This window comes from Pygocentrus nattereri, chromosome 10, assembly GCF_015220715.1.
Source record: "Pygocentrus nattereri isolate fPygNat1 chromosome 10, fPygNat1.pri, whole genome shotgun sequence".
NCBI lineage: Eukaryota > Metazoa > Chordata > Actinopteri > Characiformes > Serrasalmidae > Pygocentrus > Pygocentrus nattereri.
The window spans coordinates 25,532,719-25,556,999 of record NC_051220.1 but is presented as its reverse complement, the minus strand read 5'-3'; the positions used below and the strand labels follow the sequence as shown (position 1 = coordinate 25,556,999).

General features: G+C 38.3%; 2 protein-coding genes across 2 annotated transcripts in view; both read left to right on the top strand.

Moving 5' to 3' along the window:
• The first annotated feature begins 598 nt into the window (after positions 1-598).
• LOC108435796 (glutaminyl-peptide cyclotransferase) lies at positions 599-15,191 on the top strand. Its single transcript, XM_017711868.2, has 7 exons — positions 599-859; positions 6,882-7,028; positions 7,128-7,409; positions 8,031-8,198; positions 10,639-10,738; positions 11,231-11,347; positions 12,719-15,191. Exons 1-7 carry the CDS (start codon positions 779-781, stop codon positions 12,892-12,894), a joined length of 1,071 nt encoding a protein of 356 aa, XP_017567357.1. The 5' UTR covers positions 599-778; the 3' UTR covers positions 12,895-15,191.
• Positions 15,192-22,565: 7,374 nt separating this feature from the next.
• Positions 22,566-24,281, top strand: part of LOC108435794 (connector enhancer of kinase suppressor of ras 3-like) — a 48,012-nt gene continuing 46,296 nt past the window's right edge. The window contains exon 1 of the mRNA XM_017711864.2: positions 22,566-22,828. Coding sequence (XP_017567353.2) covers positions 22,777-22,828 — 52 coding nt within the window. The 5' untranslated portion in view covers positions 22,566-22,776. The remainder of the gene's footprint in view (positions 22,829-24,281) is intronic.

Sequence of the window (24,281 nt, the reverse complement as noted above, 5' to 3'; positions counted from 1 at the left end):
TAATAAATCGACGTGCACAGTATTTGGCTAACACCACTGTCTGATGAGTAAGACCGTGAAGATAAGGCCTTAATCTTGTTATAGTTTACAAAGAGTATGATTGGATTTTTTACACCCCAGTCAACCTCCTTAATGTGATTTGCATTGAAATCTAAATTTTCTTTTTTCTTTCTTTTTTTCTTTTTTTTTATTTTCTCAAATGCTTAACACAGCGTAGCTATTTGTTATTGTTATTTTAGACTGCAGGCAAAAAAATTTAACAAAAAAACATTGTTTCTTATTATTAGACGCACTGATGTAGCCATATATGCGCACACACACACACACACACACACATATATATGTATGTATGTATGTATGTATGTATACGTGACTATTATAAGTTATAAGGATATAAGGGAAATCCATATATGCTGCATATGTGTTTGAAATTCAGATATTGCCATATATCAGATTTCCCCATTGGCATTTAACCGGCAGAAAGTGTGAATGTGTTCTATAGCTATTTATTAACTGCTCGGTATGAGGATTTCAGAGTTTATGAGGAATCGTATTTGACTAACACGAATGTATGAATCCCTCCTAATCTGGCAAAGCTGTGTTTAAGGCGAGCGTGTGAACGTGTCCCCAAGCTGTGCTGGTGAATGAGAGGCAGGCTTGTGGACTTTGCGGGTCCTCCCTCGAGTCCCTCACATGATCCGGAGCTGTGGAGAGCGAGCGGACCGCGCCGTGCGTAAAACAGCCTGAGGAGACACGATCGCTTCGACACGACCTCACCATGTGCCTCCTAACTTTGCTCGGCGTCTTTTTGACGCTCACGGGCTCAATCAGTGCCCAAATACCTTGGACTCAACAAAAGGTACCCTTATTTTTCTTCCATACACTATGCGGAGAACGTAGGCGCAGAGCAAGTAAATCAAGTTTTCCAGTATTCAGTGATGTTGGTCGTTTAATGGGTAATGTTAGACCGTAAGGATGATTCATGAGTTATACCAACAAGTGTAAGTTTTGGCAGTATCACGCCAAAGAATTTGACCAGTTTCCTCTTTAAGCCTGTGGTGTTATGTATTTAACTCGGTTTAGTCGCGTTTTTTTTTTTCCAAAAAATGTACTGAGTTTACGTCTACGTCCAATGATTACTGTATAAGGATTATTGCGGCTATAGCCTACATCAGTGGATTTTTGTCTTATTTATTATTGTCCTATTTTATACCGAGACATTTGGGGGAGAGAGACAATTCATGTGATCAGGCTGGATCGTAGGTGGCTTGGACATCCTCATTCTCAGAGCCTGGTCCACCTTGTTGTTCAGTCTCTTTCTCTCTCCTTCTTCGCCTTGTTGCTATGGTAGCGCACTTCTCTTCATCGATCCCCCAATGAGATCATGGTATTTATAGATCTGGAACAGAATCCCATTAGACTCTTTTTCAAATTCCCAAGACAGCGTATCTCAACGGTACTGTGTGGCCTTTAAGTTGAAATGTAATTCGTGACTGTTCTGTCAGTAAAGGTAAACTGTTTTGCGTTTCAATACTGGAGCTGTCTCTCTCCGTCTGTAGAGAGAAGGAGATGTCTGCATGTGGACATAATGTCCCTTACCTTTAGCTAGATCTGTACCCAGACAAACCCCGTCAGTGACATATATGTAAATAAAGGGGTTGCATCAGACATGATGGAAGCTGGAGCAATGAGCAGCAAATCAGCCTTTAAAGCCCACATTCCACGTTTTATTTGATATTTTATTATTTTCCATGAGGTCCGTAGCATTTGTGTGGTTTTATGTACTCCAAAAAGTCCTAAAATACTTGTACCTGACTGATCTCTGCGCACATCACAGCGCATTCCAAATAGGCTGTTTTTTAGTTTTTACAGCTTACTAAATATGGATCATATGGACTGGCGAGTGAGTGGTACAAACTTCAACAGTGTTTCCATTCTGGGCCTACATCAAACTCCTTTGTTTTAAAAGAAGCAAAAATTCAGTTTTCCATGATATGGGCTCTTTAAATGTATGACTTTTCATCATGAATTTTTAATTGCATGCTTGATGTGCTTGGTGACTCAGAACATGAGGCATTCAGCGATGACCATAACAGAAAACCATGAACTTTGAGACCAAACAAGAGTACTAAGTCTGACGTCAGAGATAATCAATAGACCTGCCATGTGCAGTTCATGTCTGACAACTGGAAATGACACAAATCTAGAGAAGATTCTTAATGGTTAGTCTAGTATTATGTCTCATTCAATTCCGGTTCTCTTTGTCAACTGAAGCAACCGCACAAGTTCACAGTATGATTGGAGGCTAGCTTCTAGCTCTCTTCTGTGAATAACGTCCAGCTGCAGCTGCCCTGTACTTAATGTTCTTGAAAATACTGTTGCCTTGTGTGGTCACACCGGACCACATAATTACTCACCAGGCATATGCAATGTATAATTTTCCCTACAAACAAGAACAAGCACGTTCTCTCTCAACACTCCCTTTAAGAGTCACTACCACGTCTCATATGACAATTTGCAATTCAGTGATTTGCATCTACATCTAAATACAGAAAAAGGGGAAATGTTAAGATAAACATTTGTCTCTTTAAATATAGTGGCAAAAATGAAAATGAGGGATATGTTTTAAGAGCAGATCTATAACAAGGTTTCAGGGTTACTGAAAATGTGTTCATTTAGCAAGCAAGACATGTTGCACAATATTTGCGCAAGAGTTGCTTAATATTATGGTTACAGTTATTTACTCTATATTGCCAATTATATTTTTACCACTTTACTATTTTACAATTATGTTTGTGTTACAATATAATACAGAACTCTGTCTTTCTATTTGTTGGTCAAACAAAAACAAACATGGCAGCTTGCAAGTTAGACACTCGCTACTTCCAGGACCAGACTGTTTCTAAATTGTCTTGTATTTATTTCAGAAATGCTTTTGTATGGATGTTTTTTCTAGAATGTAAAATAGAAATAGTAGATATGTATATGCACATATACACATTTTGAGATTTAAGTTGAACGTCCAGTTATTTGGGCATTTGGGCAAACAGTTATCCTTCAAGATTTTTTGTGTTAAAAGTAGAATCAATTCCTTTGATTACTGTATGTGGACCAGAAAATGTTTTAAAAGCCCTTTGAATTACTTAGTGTAGTGGTTATTTTGGACAGAAGTAGTTTAATTGTGATAGAACTCTGCTCCAGACATTTTACATATGGTAATGTAAATCACTGTATGTCTAGGCTTGTATAGTATAGGCCTTGTGTAAGCATCATTGAGCTGAAGCAGCTCAATTTCCCTCCACTACCTGCACAATTCCCAGACAGCAGCATCACCTGAACATTCTGTGTCACCAAACTGGAATCAGTACTCACATTTAAATGTAGCCAAGTCAACCTCACAGATATGACAAGGTTGAATTCTTTGATATGACTGAAGCCATCATTCATCATATACCAACCAGATTTTCTATCTTAATTTCTACTGTGATAATGCCCTATGTTTACTGACTTCACTCACTCAATGAGCAGTGGCAGCATTAGAGCCTGCAATCTTCTTATAGTAACTCCACTTCCTTCACGTCCTGGCATTTGAACTAGCCACTGTGGAATCCAGGGCCTAAAGCAATCTGAAAATATTGCGACCCATACTGATTTTAAGGAGTTAAAAATGCACACAGACAGGGCTCCTAAGTGTCACAACCATCTTCGTGTTGAACCTATCATCAGGCAATCATAAGTTCAGTCTCAGGGGAGGCTACAGTCCAAAAATCATGTGTCTCCATATAAACATGTCCCTAACATTATGTCAGATATGACAGTTGGTTCTTAAATGTCAAGTATCTTAAATTCAAACAACAGAAACCGACATTCTTTAAAAATATATAAAGCAGGTTTCTTGTAAATACCCTTATAAATTTTAAAGTCCACTGATCTTCAAAATCTTAGTTCAACCACTGAAATGTAATCAGAGTCATTCAAAGAGTTTTCATATGAAATGGTGCATTGTAGTAAATCTTTCTTACTGGCTTATAGGGATTTAACATTTTAGATGCATGGTTCCTACATCCACCACTGTGAGCAATTCTGACGCAGTAATTAATTTTAGAATAGGCTATTTCATATTAAACCACTGTCAATGACTTTGTTTATATCTTGACCATTTAATTATGCAGAATTATTTTTTAAATCTGTGGAGTTCCCCTTTAGCTTTGGCTGTCTGGTTTCTAGGACCACCACTGTGAATGATTTTGACTGTAGTATGGCACATTTCATATTAAACCACTCTGAATGAGATTTTTTTTTTTAATTTGGAAAAGTTGGTTTAATTTCCCTTGAATGTCCCCTTTAGATGTAGCCTTAAAGTAGGTAAATAACATGAACTCTCACAATGCAGAGCCCTCTAACAAATGTTCTCATTGTCTAGTTGTTGTTTAAGGTAGTATCACATTGAATGTGTCTTTCTTATAAAGCATCATATAATAGACAATAGCAGCGTTTTATCAGCAGGATTTCTGCTGATGCTGATAAGTCTGCAGAACTTTAATATCATCCAGTTTTATCAACTACATTATATATCAAATGGGCTGTTTTACATAGAGGTTCAGCTTTCTAGTGCAAGTGATAGAGTTTATCACTGGAGTATAATGAGGATCTTGTCACTGACATTAAATTATACTTATTAACAAGTTCACTGATTACACAGAAGCTGTTGCTATGGACTTGTGACGTGGACACACTGCTAAGATGCAAATGTGCACTTGTACGTGTTTTTGTCCCACAATATACATAAAGGGAGCATGGAGAGAGAATAGCTACAGAGAATTTAGTTCCCAAAGGTTGCTTGCTGTACTGTAAAATGCATTTACAGAAGTATTTGTCGATATTTTTTAATGCAAATATTAACACATATATTTAAGGCATTAAGGTTCAACTTTCCTTTCCAAGGACTGTGTATTCATCAATGCTGATGCCCAAAGACAGCGCTTTAAAAAAAGAGCAGAATCATGCATGATTGTAACAGAAAAAAGCACCAGTAAACAATTTTTATTTACTCTGAAATGTTTTCTGTTTATCTATTATTATGTAGTTGCTACACTTTGGCTATGTTTTTTCATCATATATGCAGTTGTTCATTGTTCTACTGACAATACCCACTTTATATCAGTGGTGTACCATGATTATAAGAGCTAAGCCTTCAATTCAGGCTATGAATGTCAAAATTCAGTCAAAATGTGAGGAAAAAGTCATGGTAATGATGATAATGTTAACTTCTACCAGCTTCCAAATGGAATACTAGTAGTTTGTTAGCCCTAAGCTAACAGCAATTTGCATAAACCCAGTTTGAGATTTGAAGCCTCTAAAATACATTCCATTCCATTACCTGGAGTTTGTTGCAGACATATTCATTTATATTTGCCTTGTAGCAGTTTTACAGACACTCTTTCAGTAGAGAGGTCTAGCACAGAGTGGCTGTCACTGTATTCCGTTTCTAATAACCCACACAGTGACATATCTGGAGGTCCAGAGTGATGTTTTTTCCTCACAAAATCAATCTCACTCACTGGAAATCAAAATGTGATTGGTTGGTTCCTCTGTCACTTAGTAATTATGCGGATAGTTAGTCTTAAGGTCATTACACAAAAAACACTATTTGTGCAATTTATTCAGATAACAGTAAATTAATTCAAGCATATGTATAACTGACCATATCTTGTGTAACAAACACGATTTTTCAGATGGCAAAAAAGCAGCATTATTTTATTTACTGTCTGACCAATCATAGCCATCTCTGGCCTTGGCATGGCGATCAATAAGATGAAGGAGCAGCTGTGTCCCAGCAACTAGAGCTTTTTCACAAATGCTAAAAAGATCAGAATTTCCAGAAACAGTCCAAATAGAGCTTATACCAAGCTACAAGCATCTAAGTTATAACCATCGTGGAAGCTCTAAAAGTTTCAACTTATGGTTGAAGTAATGACAGTAGCCCAGTGTCACCATTTGCTCATTCTGTGAGGAATACAGAAGATCTTATTTGCTCTTGAAGACAACCTTGTTTATTTTCTTCTTTGTTTTGTGTGTAGCTGCATCTCTGAAACCAGCAAAAACTGAGGTCTGAAGGTCTGAGATGTGAGTGATAGAGTTCATAAAGTTTCAGCTCCTGAAATGAAGTGGACAGTTTTTCTCTCACTTTTCCACAGGGGAAAGCATCCTGCACAGTTTCTCAGTTTGCCCATTTCATGAGAAACAAAGGAAACTCTCATTAATATTCACTAATATTCAAATAATAATATATAAATAAAAAAAACACAATACATCTGGTGTGTATAGTTTTGATGAGTTCTAAATTCTGAATATGTCAAATGTTTGTTTTTCTGCATCACATTTGATGGGGAATGGCCTTAACATGTTAGTACTTCTGTTCAGCTCATGACATCCTAACTAGTAGGAGAGCTCACTTAGCTATGTCTAGATACTCCAGAGAAAAACAGTTCCTGATTGGCCAGTTTTCACTGGAGCATTTCAAGAACTTAACCTTTTTGTTTCCATCAGAACTTGAATGAAACAAGATTAGCACAGTAATACTTACAGAATTGAAATACAAGCATTATTGTATAGAATAAACATAAACTAAAAATTATAGACATGTATTTTTTAGTTTGCAGAAATCATTAAGGAAGACCCTGAAGGGGTTTATACATCTATCATGATAGCAGTATCATATCGTTATATTGCAAGTACAAGCAGAATTGCATAGTATCAGGTCTGTGGCAACTAACCATACCGTCTACCCAAATAAGGAGACAGAGCACAGACACTTATCAGAACTGAGCAAGATGATCTGTAACAAAATCTGCCATATGCTCCTCTTTCTCTCTCTCCAGCTGTACCACAAAGCCAGTACTCTGAGCTCCAGTGATCTGCTCAGTGTTTTGGCCCACACAAACATTGATCACATGTGGGAGAAGGACCTGAAGCCCATGCTGGTGGTGCGTTACCCAGGCACTGCAGGAAGCAAGGCAGTACAGCAGGTGTGTGTTTGTGTGCATCAGACGAAAAATTATTTAAAAGTTAACTGACAGGACCTGATCATATTTGAGTATCATTATGTTCTCTCTACCTCTCTACAGCAAATTAAATCTACTCTGGGCTCACTGAAAGCAGGCTGGAAGGTGACTGAGGATCACTTCCAAGATCACACACCATATGGCCAGATCCCTTTCACTAACATTATTGCCACCCTCAACCCCTCTGCCAAGCGGCGGCTGGTGCTGGCCTGCCACTACGACTCCAAGTACTACCCTCCTCAGTGGCATGGGAGGCAGTTTGTGGGGGCCACTGACTCAGCTGTGCCCTGCTCCATGTTGCTGGAGCTGGCCAGAGCTCTGGATCCAGAGCTGAAATCTCTAAAGGTGAGGAAACATAGTGTTAGTTTTGTGAGGAAACCTCCAAAATGGTCAATTTTAAACATAATCTAAACAAAGTGAATTGCAGCTGTCATTTTCAAATGGATTATTTTATTTGCAAGCTAAACTATGCAAATGTTTCAAACATTGCTTGGATTCAGTTTATAAATATGTTTATAATAATATGTGTTTTCTAACTCACCTACTTCAACTTGTCTGTCTGTTAACTATAAGCTCTTTGTGATCTGATAAACAGCCTGAAGTGTTCAGTTCTATGTTGTTCCACCACTGAAATTTGCCTGCATGTGTTTGACTGACATATAACTGGCAACCACTGCCTTTGTTAGGGCACAGGGGAATGTTTATGTGACAGCATGACAATAAAACTGACTGGGCTGGAGAAACAGTGAGAATTTACATGTGTCATCAGGAGAAGAGGAAGAGAAGAATTCAAAAGAATGCTGACTTCAGAACGTACAGCCGACAATTGCCACACCATTAGTAGAATATGTATGACAGAGGCTATTGCAACACCTTACCAGACCTGAATGCTAGTTGATGCATTTTCATGTATTCACCACTGGATGGCAGTGTGTGTTTATCGTGACCTGTGTGCATTTGTCTCAGGCCTCGGGGTCAGACCTGTCTCTGCAGTTGTTGTTCTTTGACGGAGAGGAGGCTCTGTATCAGTGGACCTCCACTGACTCTCTGTATGGCTCTCGCCACCTGGCCCACAAAATGGAGAGCACTCCACACCCCAAGGGAGCTACAGACACCAACCAGCTACACGGCATTGTACGTTTGTTTCACAAACACACACAGATGTGCCACAGTTTTTAATGTACACATACACTCATTGTCTATTTTATCAGATTCACTTACCATGTAGGTTCACTTTGTAGTTCTACAATTATAGACTGTAGTCCATCTGTTTCTTTGCATAGATGTTACACCACATTTAACATATTCTTTAATGGTAAGGAACCATATTTAGGTGATCATTCTTAACTCTGCAGTAACACTGACACATTGATGTGGTACTGGAGTTTTAAACACTTCATGTCACATCTGGACTGAGAATAGTGCACTAACCAAAAATATCAATGCAACAGCATCTCATGGGTAGTGTCCTGTGACCACTGATGAAGGGTGAAAGGATGACAAACACAAACTATGCAGCAACAGAAGGACTATTGTATCTGACTTCACATCTGCAAGGTGGCTTGACAAAGTAGATGTGTATAATACAGTGGACAGTAACTGGACATAGTGTTTAAAAATTCCAGCAGCACTGTTGTGTCTCATCACCATTTACCAGTGCAACACACACTAACATGCCACCAAGATGCCATTGTCACTGCAGTGCTGAGGATGATCCATCACCCAAAAAATATCTGCTCTGTGGTGGTCCTGTGGGGACCATTAATTAATGGGGCTAAGGTGGGATAACAAGCTATGGAGAGAAACACATGGACTACAGTTTGTAACTGTAGAGCTAAAAAAGTGCACCTGTATGGTAGATGGAGCTGATAAAATGGACAGTGAGGGTAGATACAAGATAGATGTACCTACTAAAGTGTTCAGTGAGTGTACATAGGTCCACTCTAAACTTATATACAACACCCATCAGAATGTTTTTTCTAACTTTTCTGAGTAATATTGCATTTTGTTACTATAAACATCTATTTCCTAATAACTTTGTGTTTATTTTGTGAGCCACAGCTTCTCTTAATCAAAATGCGTCCATTCAAATGACGAATAGATTTTGCATAAATACTGTCAGTTTTCTTTTTCAGACTGTTGTTGAAAACACATGTTGATGACCTTTTGGGCCAAAGGTGGTTTAAACACAAAAAAATTGAGTGCCCATAAGTGCTGACAACACAACGTGGGGATAAACTGCCTAGGAGATGTCATTCAGTGGTATAACTAGGATCTTTGGGCCCCCTTTCAAAATTATCCTCAATCAATGAAGAACAAATATAATTAGCTTGTTTACTAGTTATTTCTGCTTCTTAATCAAGTTTATGCTATAGTGTAGACTAAGGGTTGCAGTATATTATGGCTAAAATGAAAATTGTCTCCATTACTGCTGTGGTAAACATGCTTACTCACATCCTACAACAGTACTGGAGCAGTTTAGGGTGAGGTTTTCTGGTTTAATTATGAGAAAAGCCTCTTCTGATCATGCATCTTGAAGTTGGGAGGAACTTTTGAAAAACTACTACTGCTTTAGGGTGGATTTGTTTCCCAGTAGCTTGTGACTGCAAAAGGAAGGCTGATAGTTAACATTACTGCTAGGAAACAGAATAGTCATATGTGCTAAATGTCTTTAAATTATCATTACAAAGGACAGAATGGATTACTCAAATGGGACAAGTAACTTGTCAGATGAGGAAAACAAGTTGAAAGCTGCATTTAAGAAGTTAGGTACCTTTCAATTTGGCTTCTTTTCTATGGCTTATATGGTTAAAAAACTTGTCTTTTTGTGCAAATTAAAGAATCTTCTGTTTTTCTGTACGATTTTGTTCAGCAACCAGGGTAAGAGTTACACTAATGCTGAATTTGTTGTTTTTGTTAGCCCGTATGTCAGTGGTTAGGTTAGCAGAGAGTATTGGTTGACATCACTAGGATTCCCAATAGTTGTATGATGTAGTTAAATAATTCTTGCTGGGTATTGTAGTGAGAAAACCCTGATGAGCAAAAACGTGGAAAATCATGAATTTTATCTAACTGATGAGGCTGAGTTGTAGAATATTTTGAGAGAAATATTGTGGGACCCAACATTTCTGAAAACAAGCTGCCCCTGAACTTTTAACAGGCACTGTAGGTTAATAATTCTGTAAAATATATACATTTTTATTTTTACTCATTTAAACACGGCAGATTCTCAAGCAGTGATTATTATGTTAATTATAGTTTGCGCCTAGCACGTCTAAGTGGGCTTACAGAGAGCACATACACTGTCTTAGCTTTTTAAGACAGTCAGGCCATGAGGTAGTGCTGCAGACAGTGGGCAAAACATGACATCATGTCTTCTTTCAAAGACTGGTGGGAAGCAGAGCCTTTGAAAGCTTATCTTAAAGAGTGAAACACGCCAGCACTGTTTAGGAAAGATTTTCTTTACCCTCTCTCATGCTCTCTCTCTCTGTCTCTTGGTCTTGCAATCCTTCCTTTTCTTTCTTTCTTTCCACCCACTTCCTCTCTCTCCCCCTTTTCCGTCTTTTTTAAACAGGATCTTTTTGTTCTATTGGACTTGATCGGTGGTCCCATGCCTCGTTTTGGTAACCAGTTCTCAAATACTGCCAGGTGGCTTTCCAGACTGCAAAATATTGGTAAGCATTTTTCCTGCATCTTAGTGCTCTTCCCTTTGTCTTCTTCACCTCCCCCAATCTGGCAGAGTGTCCTTCTGTCTCTCTCCTTCTCCTCCTCTTGTCCTTCACAGTTAAGCAGATGGTATGGATCAGGGAGGGGAGTTATAGTTTTAGAATGAGACTGCAATTCTAAACAAATGTCAGAAATTATTAAATTCTTGTGGAATGGATTGGGTCATTTCAGGTTGTTATCAAGCTTAATGTTTATAAGAGCACTTTCATAAATTCTACTGAACTTTAGCATCAGGCACAATGTAATATCTTCTCAGCCATATATCAATGTGATGTCTCTCATGTTTCACAAACACTTGAACGCAGCGTTGCATAATTCATTAAGCAAGACACACACTCGATAATTTGTTTATATGCTTTCTCTGACTTATTATCTTATCAACATGTTATGGTCATTCCAGAGTTGGACATACACTCACTGTTCTGTCTGCTTATTTCCAGAGCGGCGTCTGCATGCACTGGGGCAGCTGAAGGATCATCCTAATGAGGTTCAGTACTTCTGGCCTGGTCTGCCTGTGGGTCCAGTTCAGGATGATCACATGCCCTTCCTTAGCAGAGGTAATAACATGGTGCTCATTTGTTTATTCAGCCATGCTTTATTAAAGTAGAATGCAGGCCACATTTAGAACAATGGCACACACAAACTTAGTGTATCACAAAGTGATACAATCTCAGTACCACATCCTAACAAAGCATTATGGGAAAAGTAGAGCTGCGGCTGTCTGGGCTCTTCATATTAATGGTGTCCACACACATTTGGCCATATGGTGCATCAAACCTCAGAAAAATAAAACATCATGTTGCTTATCATGTGTCATGAAAATGTCTTAGAAGTGTCGTGATATTACATTTTCATCACCCACCCCTAGCTGTCAGTAAATACCAATTGAACTAGAAGGACTAGCGGTGTTTGATACTCCTCCTTCTTCCCAGCAACAGCTATAGGCCTAAAAGATCAGTTTGTGGCCTGCGATATGTGTCTAAACCAGTTTCTCAACACTTTTGAAGAGTGAAAAATGTTGTACTTACAGCAGTACTTACACTTCATCAAAATGTTTTTCTCTGTAATTGAAAAGTGTCTTATAGCACCACTCTTGTGAACCCCTTTAGACCATGTCATGACCCCCAAGGAGGTCCTGACCCCCAGTTTAAGAACCCCAGATCTATACCAAATTTGCCCATGGGAACATTGTTTTAACATACATTTTTCACCTGAATATCTCTGGGTCATCTGAATTACAAGATCATTAAGTAGTTGATATGAAAAAATTGCTACACACACTCTACAAGATAGGTAACACTGCTGCACATTTCAATGTGGTCACAAAGGGTAGCAAAAGTAGGGCTACTATCATAAGTTAGTTATACACTTATTCAACACTATTATATTACAACTCCAGTTATGCCTGTAAAGGCTTTTTGACAGCTACACATCCATTCAGACTGATTTGTCTTTTTCACAGTGCAAGAGTGGAGCTAGTCTTGCAGGGTCAGACATCTCATTATAAGAACACAAATAATATTATGCAGTATTTCTACTTAGTGACCTTGTAATTCTAATGATTTATTGGGGGAAAGCTTTTTTAAACTGTTAAGGAACAACTTCTTTCACTTTTAAAATTCTACTGTCAGCCAGCATTACTGGCTGAGAACATTACAGTGTAGCTGCATATTTTCTTGCAGTGCTTTCTAAGTACCTGCGTCAAGAATTAAAACTTTAAAAAAATTTTTTAATTATCATCCTTAATCAGCTTTCATGGTCATCTGGCTCATATTTTCCCTCTTAGTCACAATGCTGGGGCATGACAGTTGCCACAGTGCTGCCCATTTGCGAGTTGTTTTAGAATATGGAACAGTGTGGTTTAATGTAAGAACCCGTTTGAAGACATGAGAATGTTTCTGACCACAGCACTCCCTATATGCTCACAGGGGTCCAGGTCCTCCATCTTATCCCCACCCCATTCCCTTCTGTGTGGCATACCTTTGATGACAATGAGGAGAATCTGGACCGTGCCACAATGGAGAACCTCAACAAGATACTGCAAGTGTTTGTGCTGGAGTATCTAAACATGAAAAGCCAGAATCCAATTACACAGACCCCTTAATCTTCTACTACCTTCTTCCTAGTACACTAACATCAACAGTCCAACTGTGAGGTCCTCTTACCAAAAACACCAAAAGACTTTGTGCTCCAAACACCTTGGTATTAGAGTAGGCATCTCTAGAGTCTGTATATTTTATGAGTATTGTATTAAAAGCTCATTGTGTTGTACCAGAGGACCAAATATGATTCCTGACATAATTATAAATCAGTATATTCAAAGGCCTGTGGTGTACTGTTGTTTCCTATTACATAGTTCTAAGAATTTTCAGTGAATTTGTATTTAATTTGTATTCCAGCATGATTCATTTTTAATATAAATGATGTTTATATTTTGTTGCAACCAAGAATCAGTTTATCTATGTTGTACTATATTCAGAAATCATATTTTGTTCTAATGAAGTTGTCATAGTACAACATCAATAGTTTTATCTTCTCTATGTGCCTATATCTGTGGTAGGAAAAGACACTTTATGAATTCTGTGACTTGTCCCTCAAATGTCGATAAATAATGTCATGTCTCTTTTTTAAAAAAAAGATGTTATTATTAAGATATATTTTCAAAAAGGTCCTATGATGAGCAATTATGGCTCATTATTCCAAATCTGAATCATATCCTTTGTTATCTTTCAAGCATGATGAAATTATAAATATGACTCCGCATATCTGCAGCGTTTAAGCAAATTGCAACCTGTGGGTATTAATGTGAGCCACTGTTGATTTGGTTTAAAGTCAGAGTTGAAAACATATTTTGGACTTTGGATTAACTGCCTTGAAGCTAAAACTAAAATCCTCTTTGCTTTGAGGTACCCCTTACCTTAATAGTGTGTATTTTATTAAAATTGATGATAGAATATTCCCTTTTCTTACTAACAAAACAGTCTTATAATGACTGAAACTTTTCAGCACTGAATGTTACAGATCATTTTGAGTAGAACTCAAAAGCACTAGCAAACACAGCTTTGGACAATTATATACACAAAATCATAATAATTCTTCACCAAAACACAAAGTTTACTTAAAAACTCTTTGTGTTTTTGTAATGACATGAAAATGTGATACAGTATTTTTTAAATAGAGTTTTCTTTATTTAAAAATTATGTTAGTGAGAAATCTAAATCTTCACCGCTTTAAATAGAGCATACCATAATATTTGTAAATATCTAAGGTCTGAATATTTTTTTTTACTGTGGGACCACATTCTACAGAAGTAATTCAGTAGAAGGGCTCATATATAGTATAGTATTTAGCGACTGATATTGTGTAATACAGTAATATTACCTGTGTATAATTATATTCTAAAAAGTCTTGATTGTTGCATAAATAATATAATATTAAATAATAATATTATCATAATATTTTTCAATATCATTGATACTTTGACATTTACATTTAGCCATTTAGCAGACACTCTCATCCTGAGAAACTTGTGCCAACATTACGCAGATATACTGCAAGAATCATCACTGGGGCAAGAGCCTCGCCGTAACTTGAATAAATACAAGTGGAGACACTGTTGAGACGTAAGTGAATTATTATGTAAATTAATGAAACACAGAGGTAGAGTGCAGAAGACTGGAGAGAAATGAAGTGTGAATGAGTGAAGTAAGGTGTAAATCCAGTTAGTATTTCAAGTTTGCGTGCATGTTTTGTTGATTTTATAAGTGAAGATATGTTAACACATCCTCTACAGAGAATATACCTCTGCACATTTAACACACAATTATAGCCTGTTGCCTGTACAGGATGTGTTAACTTACCTTCACTTAGAAAATCAACAAAACATGAAATTCAGCAAAGGGTGTTCAAACTTTCGTGTATGACTGGACATGAGTCTGTTTCACATAGATATTTGTTCTTCATAATTCATAAATTTGAGTTAATAAACACTCCTAATAAAATTCCTAAACATTCATGTAGTGTCTGTTCAGAACTTGCAGAAGGTTATAAGATTGTAATGTCCTCATCCTTATGGATTGGATGGCTGCCGTCTCCATCTGAATGTACATTGGTTATATGAGGAAGCTGAGTGGGGTCACATTCCTGCCTTCGCCTTCAGTGGACAATTCCTGGAAATTTCATATTATCTGTCTCAGTAAACAGTAATTTTTTCACGCAATGTTTACATAGGACATTGATGCGAAACCAAAATCCTCAAAAATGTAATTGTCATAGTTGTGCTGGTATTGCAAATTCATAGATCCACCATATTTAAACAAAGGTTGATTGATTGATTGATTTACTGATTGATACATGATAAAGTATGTGTATTCATACTATATTAAAATCGTTTATACTTGTGTCCTTTGTTTGCTTGGCTTAACTGTGTTGTTTCTGACGTTGGCCCATATTTCAGGGTGGGCCTTGTTGTTCAGGAAGCATTTGCAAACAGGAAGCTATGATTACTATTCTTCTAACTGTGGTCCAGAACTCTGATAGCCTTGAGTTTCATCTGAGCCACATATACACACACACGCACACACACACGCACACACACACACATGCATACAGACACACCCTGTTACCGCTTTCAGAACACTTGCTACAGTCGGCATTCCCAAGGTTCCCTAAGCTGACCTGCAATGAATTCCACCGTGTCATAAGCCCTCCCTTATGAAGTACAGCAGAATTAGGTTTCCCAGGCTCTGAGCTGTGACCTTTTTATATCATTTGAAAGCTCTACCTGCAGCGTTACACAGTATGAAAATATCTTGATGAAAGGACCAATTGAACCAGTCCAAAATTACTTCAAAATCACTTAAATAAAAAACGCAGAAAATTCATTTTGAAGATATAAGGCTTTGCTCTGACACCAACTGGACAATTTGTTATAATATTGGATATCCTGGAATGCAAATTAGCCTTCCCTATAGGAGAGAACTATTTAAAAAGAGACCTCTCTTACAATATCTCTGTAGTTTCTCTAAGACAACAATGAGATCAGATGAAGCACCAAAGGAGAACTCTGCTGGAGTCTCTGGCTGCTCAGATATTTTTCCTGGGCAAAAGAGCTCAGTAATCTCAGAAGTCTGTTGGATTTTAGTAGAGATCTCAATAAAGTCATATATTTGCCAACACAATGACACCCATGCACACAACTAAACTCTCATCTCTCCTTTATCTCTCCTGTATCTCATGTCTCCCTTTTATGTAATGTTGTGTCTTCCAAGGAATTTTATGGGAATCACCATTAAGTCTCCTGAGGCATCCAAGAACAACATTTGTACATGAAAAATTCTAACAATTTATGCTTTTATTATTGTACGCTAATAACCCCATTTGATCTAGATATTTGCTTGTGCATGAATGTGCATGAATCAAGACCTTAATGTGACCCAATAAATGTAAATTATTCCAGTAGTACGCAGGCCAAGTTTTAATCAATGTCACAATAGAGTTCACCGGTGTGTTTTAAAGTATATTGTAAGGCATATCACAATTGCATATCACAATGAATGCACAAGCATAACAATTATCTACTCTTGTTATGTAGACACTTCCAGACACAGTTAATATTCTACTACGCTCTGTGGAATGTATAAAGGCCCAGCTGACCTTGATGTTTTGGATCAAGATGGCAAGTGGATAAGATCTAAGTGACTTTGAAAGAAGGTTTATATTTGAGGCAGAAATAGCAAGAGCTTCAGTCACAGAGACTGCTCAACTGTCTAATGTTTCAATAGGGACAGTAACTTTAACGTGACACCTGCTTTCAGATCTACAGGAAAGACATCAGTAATTAGGGTTGGAAATTGTTGTTAAAAGGGAACATTCGATTACCATGGCGCTTATGTAGTAATGTAATGAGCAACTTTTCCTCATGTCTGAGAATGTCAGTGCAGGACATCAGCGCTCAGCCCTAGATTCTCACTACACATGTTGTGTAGGGCCCTGCAGATTACACAAGGGCCTAGCCTCCCCCTGGTGTCAAAGCTGTTTTTTGGTTATAACTTCGATGAGAGCATGAAGCTGAACTGTCCATTTGGTCATGAAAAATGAAAAAAAAAAAAAAAACACACAAGAGTGAATTAAGGAAATCATCAAACATACAGCCAAATCACAGTACGAATAGTATTCTATATAAGAAAGTACATAAAAGGAAATTTGGGGCAGCTAGTTTGAATGGGCTGATATTGATAAAATTAATAATAGTATCATAGGCCTATTGATTCTAAGATGACAGATGGACTAAACTTTGGGAGGATTATAGTAGGAGTACAGGGGTGTCAGGTGTGACTGTATGGCAACTGCAAAAGGTTTATATGGCTCACGGGTCAGGCAGGAGGGCCCCTTTGCAGATTTTTGCTTAGGCCCCATTGAGGTCAGGATGGGCTCAGACTGCAGCCAGTCAGCAGCCATCCACAAGTAGAAAGGGGCATTATTGTAAGGTTGCACACACACATGCACAGTTAAGAGTTTATCCATCCATCCATCCATCCATCCATCCATCCATCCATCCATCATCTTCCACTTCTCCAGGGTTCGGGTCGCGGGGGCAGTATCCTAAGCAATGAGGCCCAGACCTCCCTTTCCCCAGCCACTTCGACTAGCTCCCTGGGGGGGGATTCCGAGGCGCTCCCAGGCCAGCTGGGCGATATAGTCACGCCAGCGTGTCCTGGGTCTTCCCCGGGGTCTCCTCCAAGTCCAGTTAAGAGTTTAATAGTGTAAAAATCAGAGATCTGTGATCTGGTCAGATGAGTTATCGTCCACTGTGTTTTCCACAGTAAATGAGTCTATTGTCATTGTTGTGCTGTGGGGGACATTTCACTAGCATGGTTCAGGACTACTTGGCCCCTGTAGAGAGAAGAGTTACTGCACGTCAATTCAAGGTTACTTTGTCTGATCACATTTCTATCCTGATAGGAGAAGTCTCATCCAGAATGATAACACCCCAGTGGAAAAGAAGTAACACTAGTTTTATGAGTGTGAAGCTGAATGAGAGTTTGATGAGTATGGGATATAAATCATATGCTATAGATTAATTTTGCAGTCACCATATTTCAGCCCAACTGAACACCTCCGAAAGATTTTGGAGCAACATTTTAGACGGCGCTCTTCACCACCACCACCAAAACTCTAGCAGAGAGAATATCTTTAGCTTGAATGGTGTTTTATCCTTATAACATGGCTGCAGAGAACAGTAATACAATACTTTGACCAAACTGACCAAAGAATGCAGCCGCACTCTTTAGTTAATTCTATTAAGCATAAAGAAGCTTAAATGTCTCATCACAGTAGCACACATCTCAGAGTACAGTAAGGCTGTGCCAATTTCACACTGATTCTTGTGAGCCCCCAAAGCTGTGCCAGAAGTGAAACTTGATTTCTTATGCACCTGTCCTGGATGTGAAGACTCTCTCAAGTTACTGTGAGTATCTGCTTCATAGCATCAAGCAAGCCCAAGCATTTGGTCAATACTAACAATATAGAGAATTCACAGTGCATACTGCAAATGGAATATTCATTTTCTGAACGTGTGCTTTTTTCCAATGCTTGATTACATCGGAGAAAGAGATGCACTGAATTTGCTCAATTCAAATGTGTGTATAATTTCCACATAAGTACAATTGTATTAGATTAAGGTACAGCACCTTGCAAAAGTCAGAAAACAGCCATTAAGTACAAGTTATTGATTTTACAGTGCCAGGACAAAAAGCAGAAAACACACATTTAACCGAAAATTTCACAGAAGCCAAAATGACTAAACACAATATAACTTGTTCTGTATTTTTTTGTATCCACCCTTTGTCTTTACTATAGCGTCCATTCTTTTTGGATACTTGCTTTCATTTTTCTCAAGGAAATTTGTAGGGACATATTTCCACATCTTCAAAGTTTAGTCTTAAAAGGTAGTTGAATTTTTCACTTCTCACAATCCAAGCAATCCCAAACACGTTTAGTGATGCTCAGCGACTGGACTCTGGGGTGGACAGTCCATTATTCTGAAAACACTAGAAGCTTCTTTGCTCAATCTGCCGATGTTCTTCTTTTTCTTTTTTTGTGCATTTTCTTTTCTCAGTAAAAGCTTCTTGACAGCTATACATCCTTCCAGACCCACAGTGTTGGGTTCTCACAATGGAAGGATGAACAGAAACACAAGGGCGTAACTCTCAAAGCCTTAAGTATTGTTTATCTGATAGGGACAGCTTTGGTGGTCTAAAAGGTCTTGCACGGTTGTTAGGAGTTCCATTCTCTCTGTTTTTTTAGCATTTTGTTCTTATGTGAGTGTTAGAAGCTCCTGTTCTTACATCTAATCTAAATACCCTCTGAAAATAAATAACTTTTAATTATTGAAGAAAAGCTAGAGGTCAAAATGTTTTTATGTATGTATCTTATTCCTGTAAAAATGGTGTGTGCATTTAAATGAAAATAATTAAAAACATTCATTTTATAAGTAAGAGATTTTGTCTATACATAACACACTTTGTGCAAAGATGGTTTGCTCACCTAAAGCGTCACTTTAAGTCAGTAATGGCAGATCATCAATCTCTCCCTGCAGTCATCATTACAGAAACCCCATTTAAACACAGTTGAAGTTAGTTAATTACTTCAGTAGGCCTCCTGAAGGCCTTAAATCCTCATTCTGGTTCTGCTTTGATGGGATTAAGGTTCACCTGTCTCCCTGAAGGACTGATATTCTCCTCTGTTATTATAATAATTTGAGTGTGCAAGTTGCTGCCTGGGCCACTTCATTCTCAGTCACTCCCTAATCTTTCTCAGTGCCTTTGCGTGCTATGGTTGTAAACTAAACTTAATACAGTTCACCTGCAATTACCCTCTGATTCCTACCCTCTGATTCCTACAGTCATTAATAATTTATATCTCCTTGTCTCTAAAGATGTAGGGGCTAATTATGGTCTGTATTATTCTATCCTCCAAGAATGAGAAATATGTAAGAAAGTTTTGTTATACTGCACTGGATTATCTGTAGTTGTTTATACTGTAAATGATATATTGTTGTGATTCAGGAAAGCACTTATTTGGAAATTGAAAGCTTTTCTAATCTCTAGAATATCTATATATAGACCAAGGTTACCCAAAGTTGGCCCATCTGGATGTTTGATTTGATGTGCCAGAAAGTCATCTTAACCCCACCCCCTCAGCCAGTGAGAAAACAAACAAATTTTATACCAAATGTAACTTATTAAGTTACTTGTTTCTTTTTAAAATGCATTTTGAAGATTTTAAATACCAAAATATAGTGCATTTTTTTTTTTTTACTCATCCATCCATCCATCCATCCATTTTCTAAGCCGCTTCTCCGTCAGGGTCGCGGGGAGTGCTGGAGCCTATCCCAGCAGTCTTCGGGCGGAAGGCAGGATACACCCTGGACAGGTCGCCAGTCTTTTTTATTCATACTTTTTTCAATATTTGATTTGAAAGCTACCTACTAATTTATACAGCACATGGTCTGCATAAACAAGGCACTACGGCTCCCAAAATGTTTAGGCTCCTCTGATACAGACCATGTTGCTGGTCAAATGACGTTTTGTGAAAATAAGTCAACATATCATTTCCAAAAATACACTTCTGTCCATTTTTAATATAATATATAATAATTTTAATATTTGCTGCATTTAACATATTGGAAAAAGTAAAATGTGGTACATCAATGTTTCCCAGTAGTCCCTATTAGTTTGTTCCCAATAGAGGATGTTAACTTATTTTCACTCAGAAAATTAATAAAACGTAATTTTATCGAAGGTGTGTATACATGGACAATTTGAGCATTTTTATGTGTTTAAAACATTTTGAAATCATATTTTTCAATGTTTATAAGCATTTAACAGTTCATTCACTTTCCCTGAGTGATAAGAGGCAAAGGATCAGAATGCCTTGTTTTAATAAAGTCAGTCTGGTATTAATGCATCATTCAGTGTTACAACTGTTATAGTGAAGGGTGAAGAAAAGCTCTTCAGTTTTCTGAATGTTTTATTGCTTGTGATATGTATGTAGATTTAATTGCAGGTACACTCCAATTTCCTCTCCAGCTGTTAGGCAGAAGTGTGTGGTTTGGGTTAGACTTATATCTGATAAGGTGTGGTTTGTTTTTAAGTGAAGAGGAGTGGATTCTACACCAGTCCACCTGTTTCATATGGCTCACACCATGTGAAACAGGCCTACGACCTACAATGTTTGTGTGCAGCCTCTAGACCTGTCCTGACAAGGATACTACTACAATAGCCCAATCCATATTTACCCTGAAGGGTAAGTCGACAACTGTGTGTGTGTGTGTGTCCTGTGACTCAAAATGCCAACCAGCAGTCAATGCAACGTCTTTGTTACAATGTGCAGCCTAATAAGTAGTGGCAGACAGATTTGTGGAACCTTCAGGGCCTTCTAGCCTTCAAGGCCTAATGTTTTCTGCAAAATACAAAAAAGCACATGTCAGTAATTCTTTGTTCATTTTTGTTCAATATAATAATCATTCTTGTTATAATTTAAACTCTGCATGGATTATAGTGAAACTCTTATTTCAGTTTTAGTTGGAAACAAAAGGATTAAAGTCTTTAAATGTCAAACTAAAAATTATTCTGTCATATACAGTCATTATACAGCCAAGCTACCATATCCCACTGGTTAGGGCTTCAGGAGCTGCACTGAAGGCCTAACGTGAGATAATTAGGATCTGGCAATTTTGATTTACAGTGGATGGGACCTATTTCTAGATGTAAGGTGTAAGATCTGAATCATTTAATAATTTACAGTCACATTTATTTTGTTTATTATGTATTTTTGTTACTGGCTCCAGCACCCCCTGTAACCCAGTAGGATAATTGGCCTCAGAAGATGGGTGAGTGCGTATAGTTTTGATTATGCATTATTTTGATCATTTTGTAAGTTGTAATAAGGAAGGATATCTGTTTATCTGTTTTGATATCTGATATCTGTTTTACAGAAATACTAGAAGCTACTGTTGTGCCAGGATTAGACTGCACTAATTCAGCCTCAGTTTTCACTCCAACAAAGCAAGAGGTCACCTGATGAAATGTTTGAGACCAGCTGACCAAAACCAAGAGCTTCACACCTAACGCTTCTGTAGCCATGATTGATTATTTCTTGACCCTCCTCCTTGAAGACATATGAACGCGGCACAAATAGCCCTATGATTACCTAATCTGAAGTAGTGACCTTCATGAAGGGCAAAATTGTCATGCAGTCTGATCCCAGCATTACCCTTCAGTATTTAAGGTCCTATGTATAGACTTCTAGGGGGACCAGTGAGATTGGGAAGAGAGAGATAGAAAACTAGTATACAGAGTGTTGTTTTGAGTGCTGCAATTTTTTTTTGTTGTCACAAGAAAGTCGTAAATAAATAAATAAATAGTGCTCTGTATGTATCTGCATGAGGGGGGGGGCGCATGGAAACAAAGACTTTGCAAGAATGTGTCTTGTTCTCTAAGAAATAACGTTCAACGTTCTATTTTCTAAATATATATATATATAAACAGAATCAACTGAATTCGTAGAATTGCATGATTCACCCCTTCCATCACTCAGCGTTGTCCGCACTGCAAAGCCCACGTTGTTTATTATTATTGCTCAGCTAGTTTCCAGCGTGCTGGCAGTGGCTCCGCCCCCTGTCGTGTAGGCGGAGCGCGCTTGCTCGTGATTGGATGAGCCGGAGTGTAATTTGATCCGTTCGCCAACCTCGCGGCTCCGGTGGCACCGAGAGCCTCAGATCTGTTTTCAGTGCTCATGTGTGCCTGAGTGAGGTTGCCGGAGTAGCGAAACCAAGCCGAGGAGCGTTTCTGTCCGAGTAGTACACATGGGAGAATGATTACAGTGCGTAGTCAGAGTAGCTGTAGATTTTGGCGGCAGGCAGCGTTTTGTTAAACTTCAGTCCTCGAGCATTTCATTCCTTTCTGTGTTTTAAATTCCAACGATGGAGCCAATAACCAAGTGGACACCTAAACAAGTGGTCGAGTGGATGAGAGGTGAGTTTACCGGCTGGTTAGGCTACGTTCGTTTTTTCTGTTCTGCCACTGTCGAAGTTTTAGCTTCTTTAAAGGTACCATCGTGTGTTGCTGAGCGTTTCTCTGTGTGAGAGAGTTTGGTGACTCTCATTGTTTACCTGCGAGTTTCGTAGAAACCAGGCTGCTGGCGCCTCTGAGCTAGCCTGCTGTCGGTGGATCGTTCGGTCAGCCTTGCAGAAATACGTGTGATCATACATAATAATAATAATAATAATAATAATAATAATAATAATAATAATAATAACGAAAAACTACAATGATACTTTTACCAGCCTGTCCAAGTGTTAACAGTTCTGTGAAAGTTAGTTGTGACTAACCACTGTCAATGTTTTGGTGTATACATTTTTTTTGAGTGACTATAATGTTCTGCACTGCGCTGTTTTGCCATCACCAGCCTGTTCGTTACTTAAGTAGAATTGCCTGCCTTTCTCACTGCTGGAAGTTTAGTTGGTGTTTGTTCACTTATTTTTTTTTCTCCAGATAGTGTGTTGGCATCAAGGCTCTTTGCACTTGGTGCATTAGAAGTGTCAGTTGTAATCAGGTTTATATAGATGAGTGAGTTGCAGTGATTGTTAATGTTAGCCCTTATTGTTTAAACTTTCTTGTTTCTGATGTGTAATGTTTCCTTCTTGCCCTCTCTCTAGCACATACAAGCCTACATGCACATATATAACCCGCACCTCCCCGCCTCCCACATACACACACATACACACACTACTACTACTGGGATCGATGTCAGTTGATTCACTCTCCTAATATAGTTGCTCACATACTGTAATATTTTTGCTGCTGAGGCTGGATGCTATTCAGGGAATGTTCCACTAAAAACTGGACGAAATAGTTTCACACTTACGAATTGGGCTTCATTTTCTCCCCCTACTTGTTCAACTCCTACACTCGCTGTGAGACAACCGAGTGCCGTTCATTCTTTTCTACATTTGCAAAGGCATTTCAAGCATCCAGAGTTGTACGGCTACTGTAAAAGTGCTGCTGAGTGCATCATACCAGGCGTTGTTTAAGCCGGAATATGAATTACACCAGAAACTGCTTTCTGGCATGCCAGTATCCTAATGCCTTAGGCTCAGTCAGATTGTTATAGAGGACCACTTGTTTAAAGTGGAAACATTGGCTTTGACTGTTTTTGAGCAAACTGGTAGAAGTTTAGTATCACACTGCTTAAACATAATTCCATTTGCAGGGTCACACTGTCTAAATCTGCTTTTTAGACTATAAAACATTTTGCAGGGGTTTTCCGCAATATTATGTCCAGTCAGATGTTTGTGCTATTATGAACCCATGTCCTAGAAGTAGTGTTGGAGCGTGGGAAATGTAGTTGGTTTATTTTTGAGTGCTGGAGCTTTGATTAGAAGGCTGCTGGTTCAGTGAACCACATCTGGGAGACACGCTCCAGGAT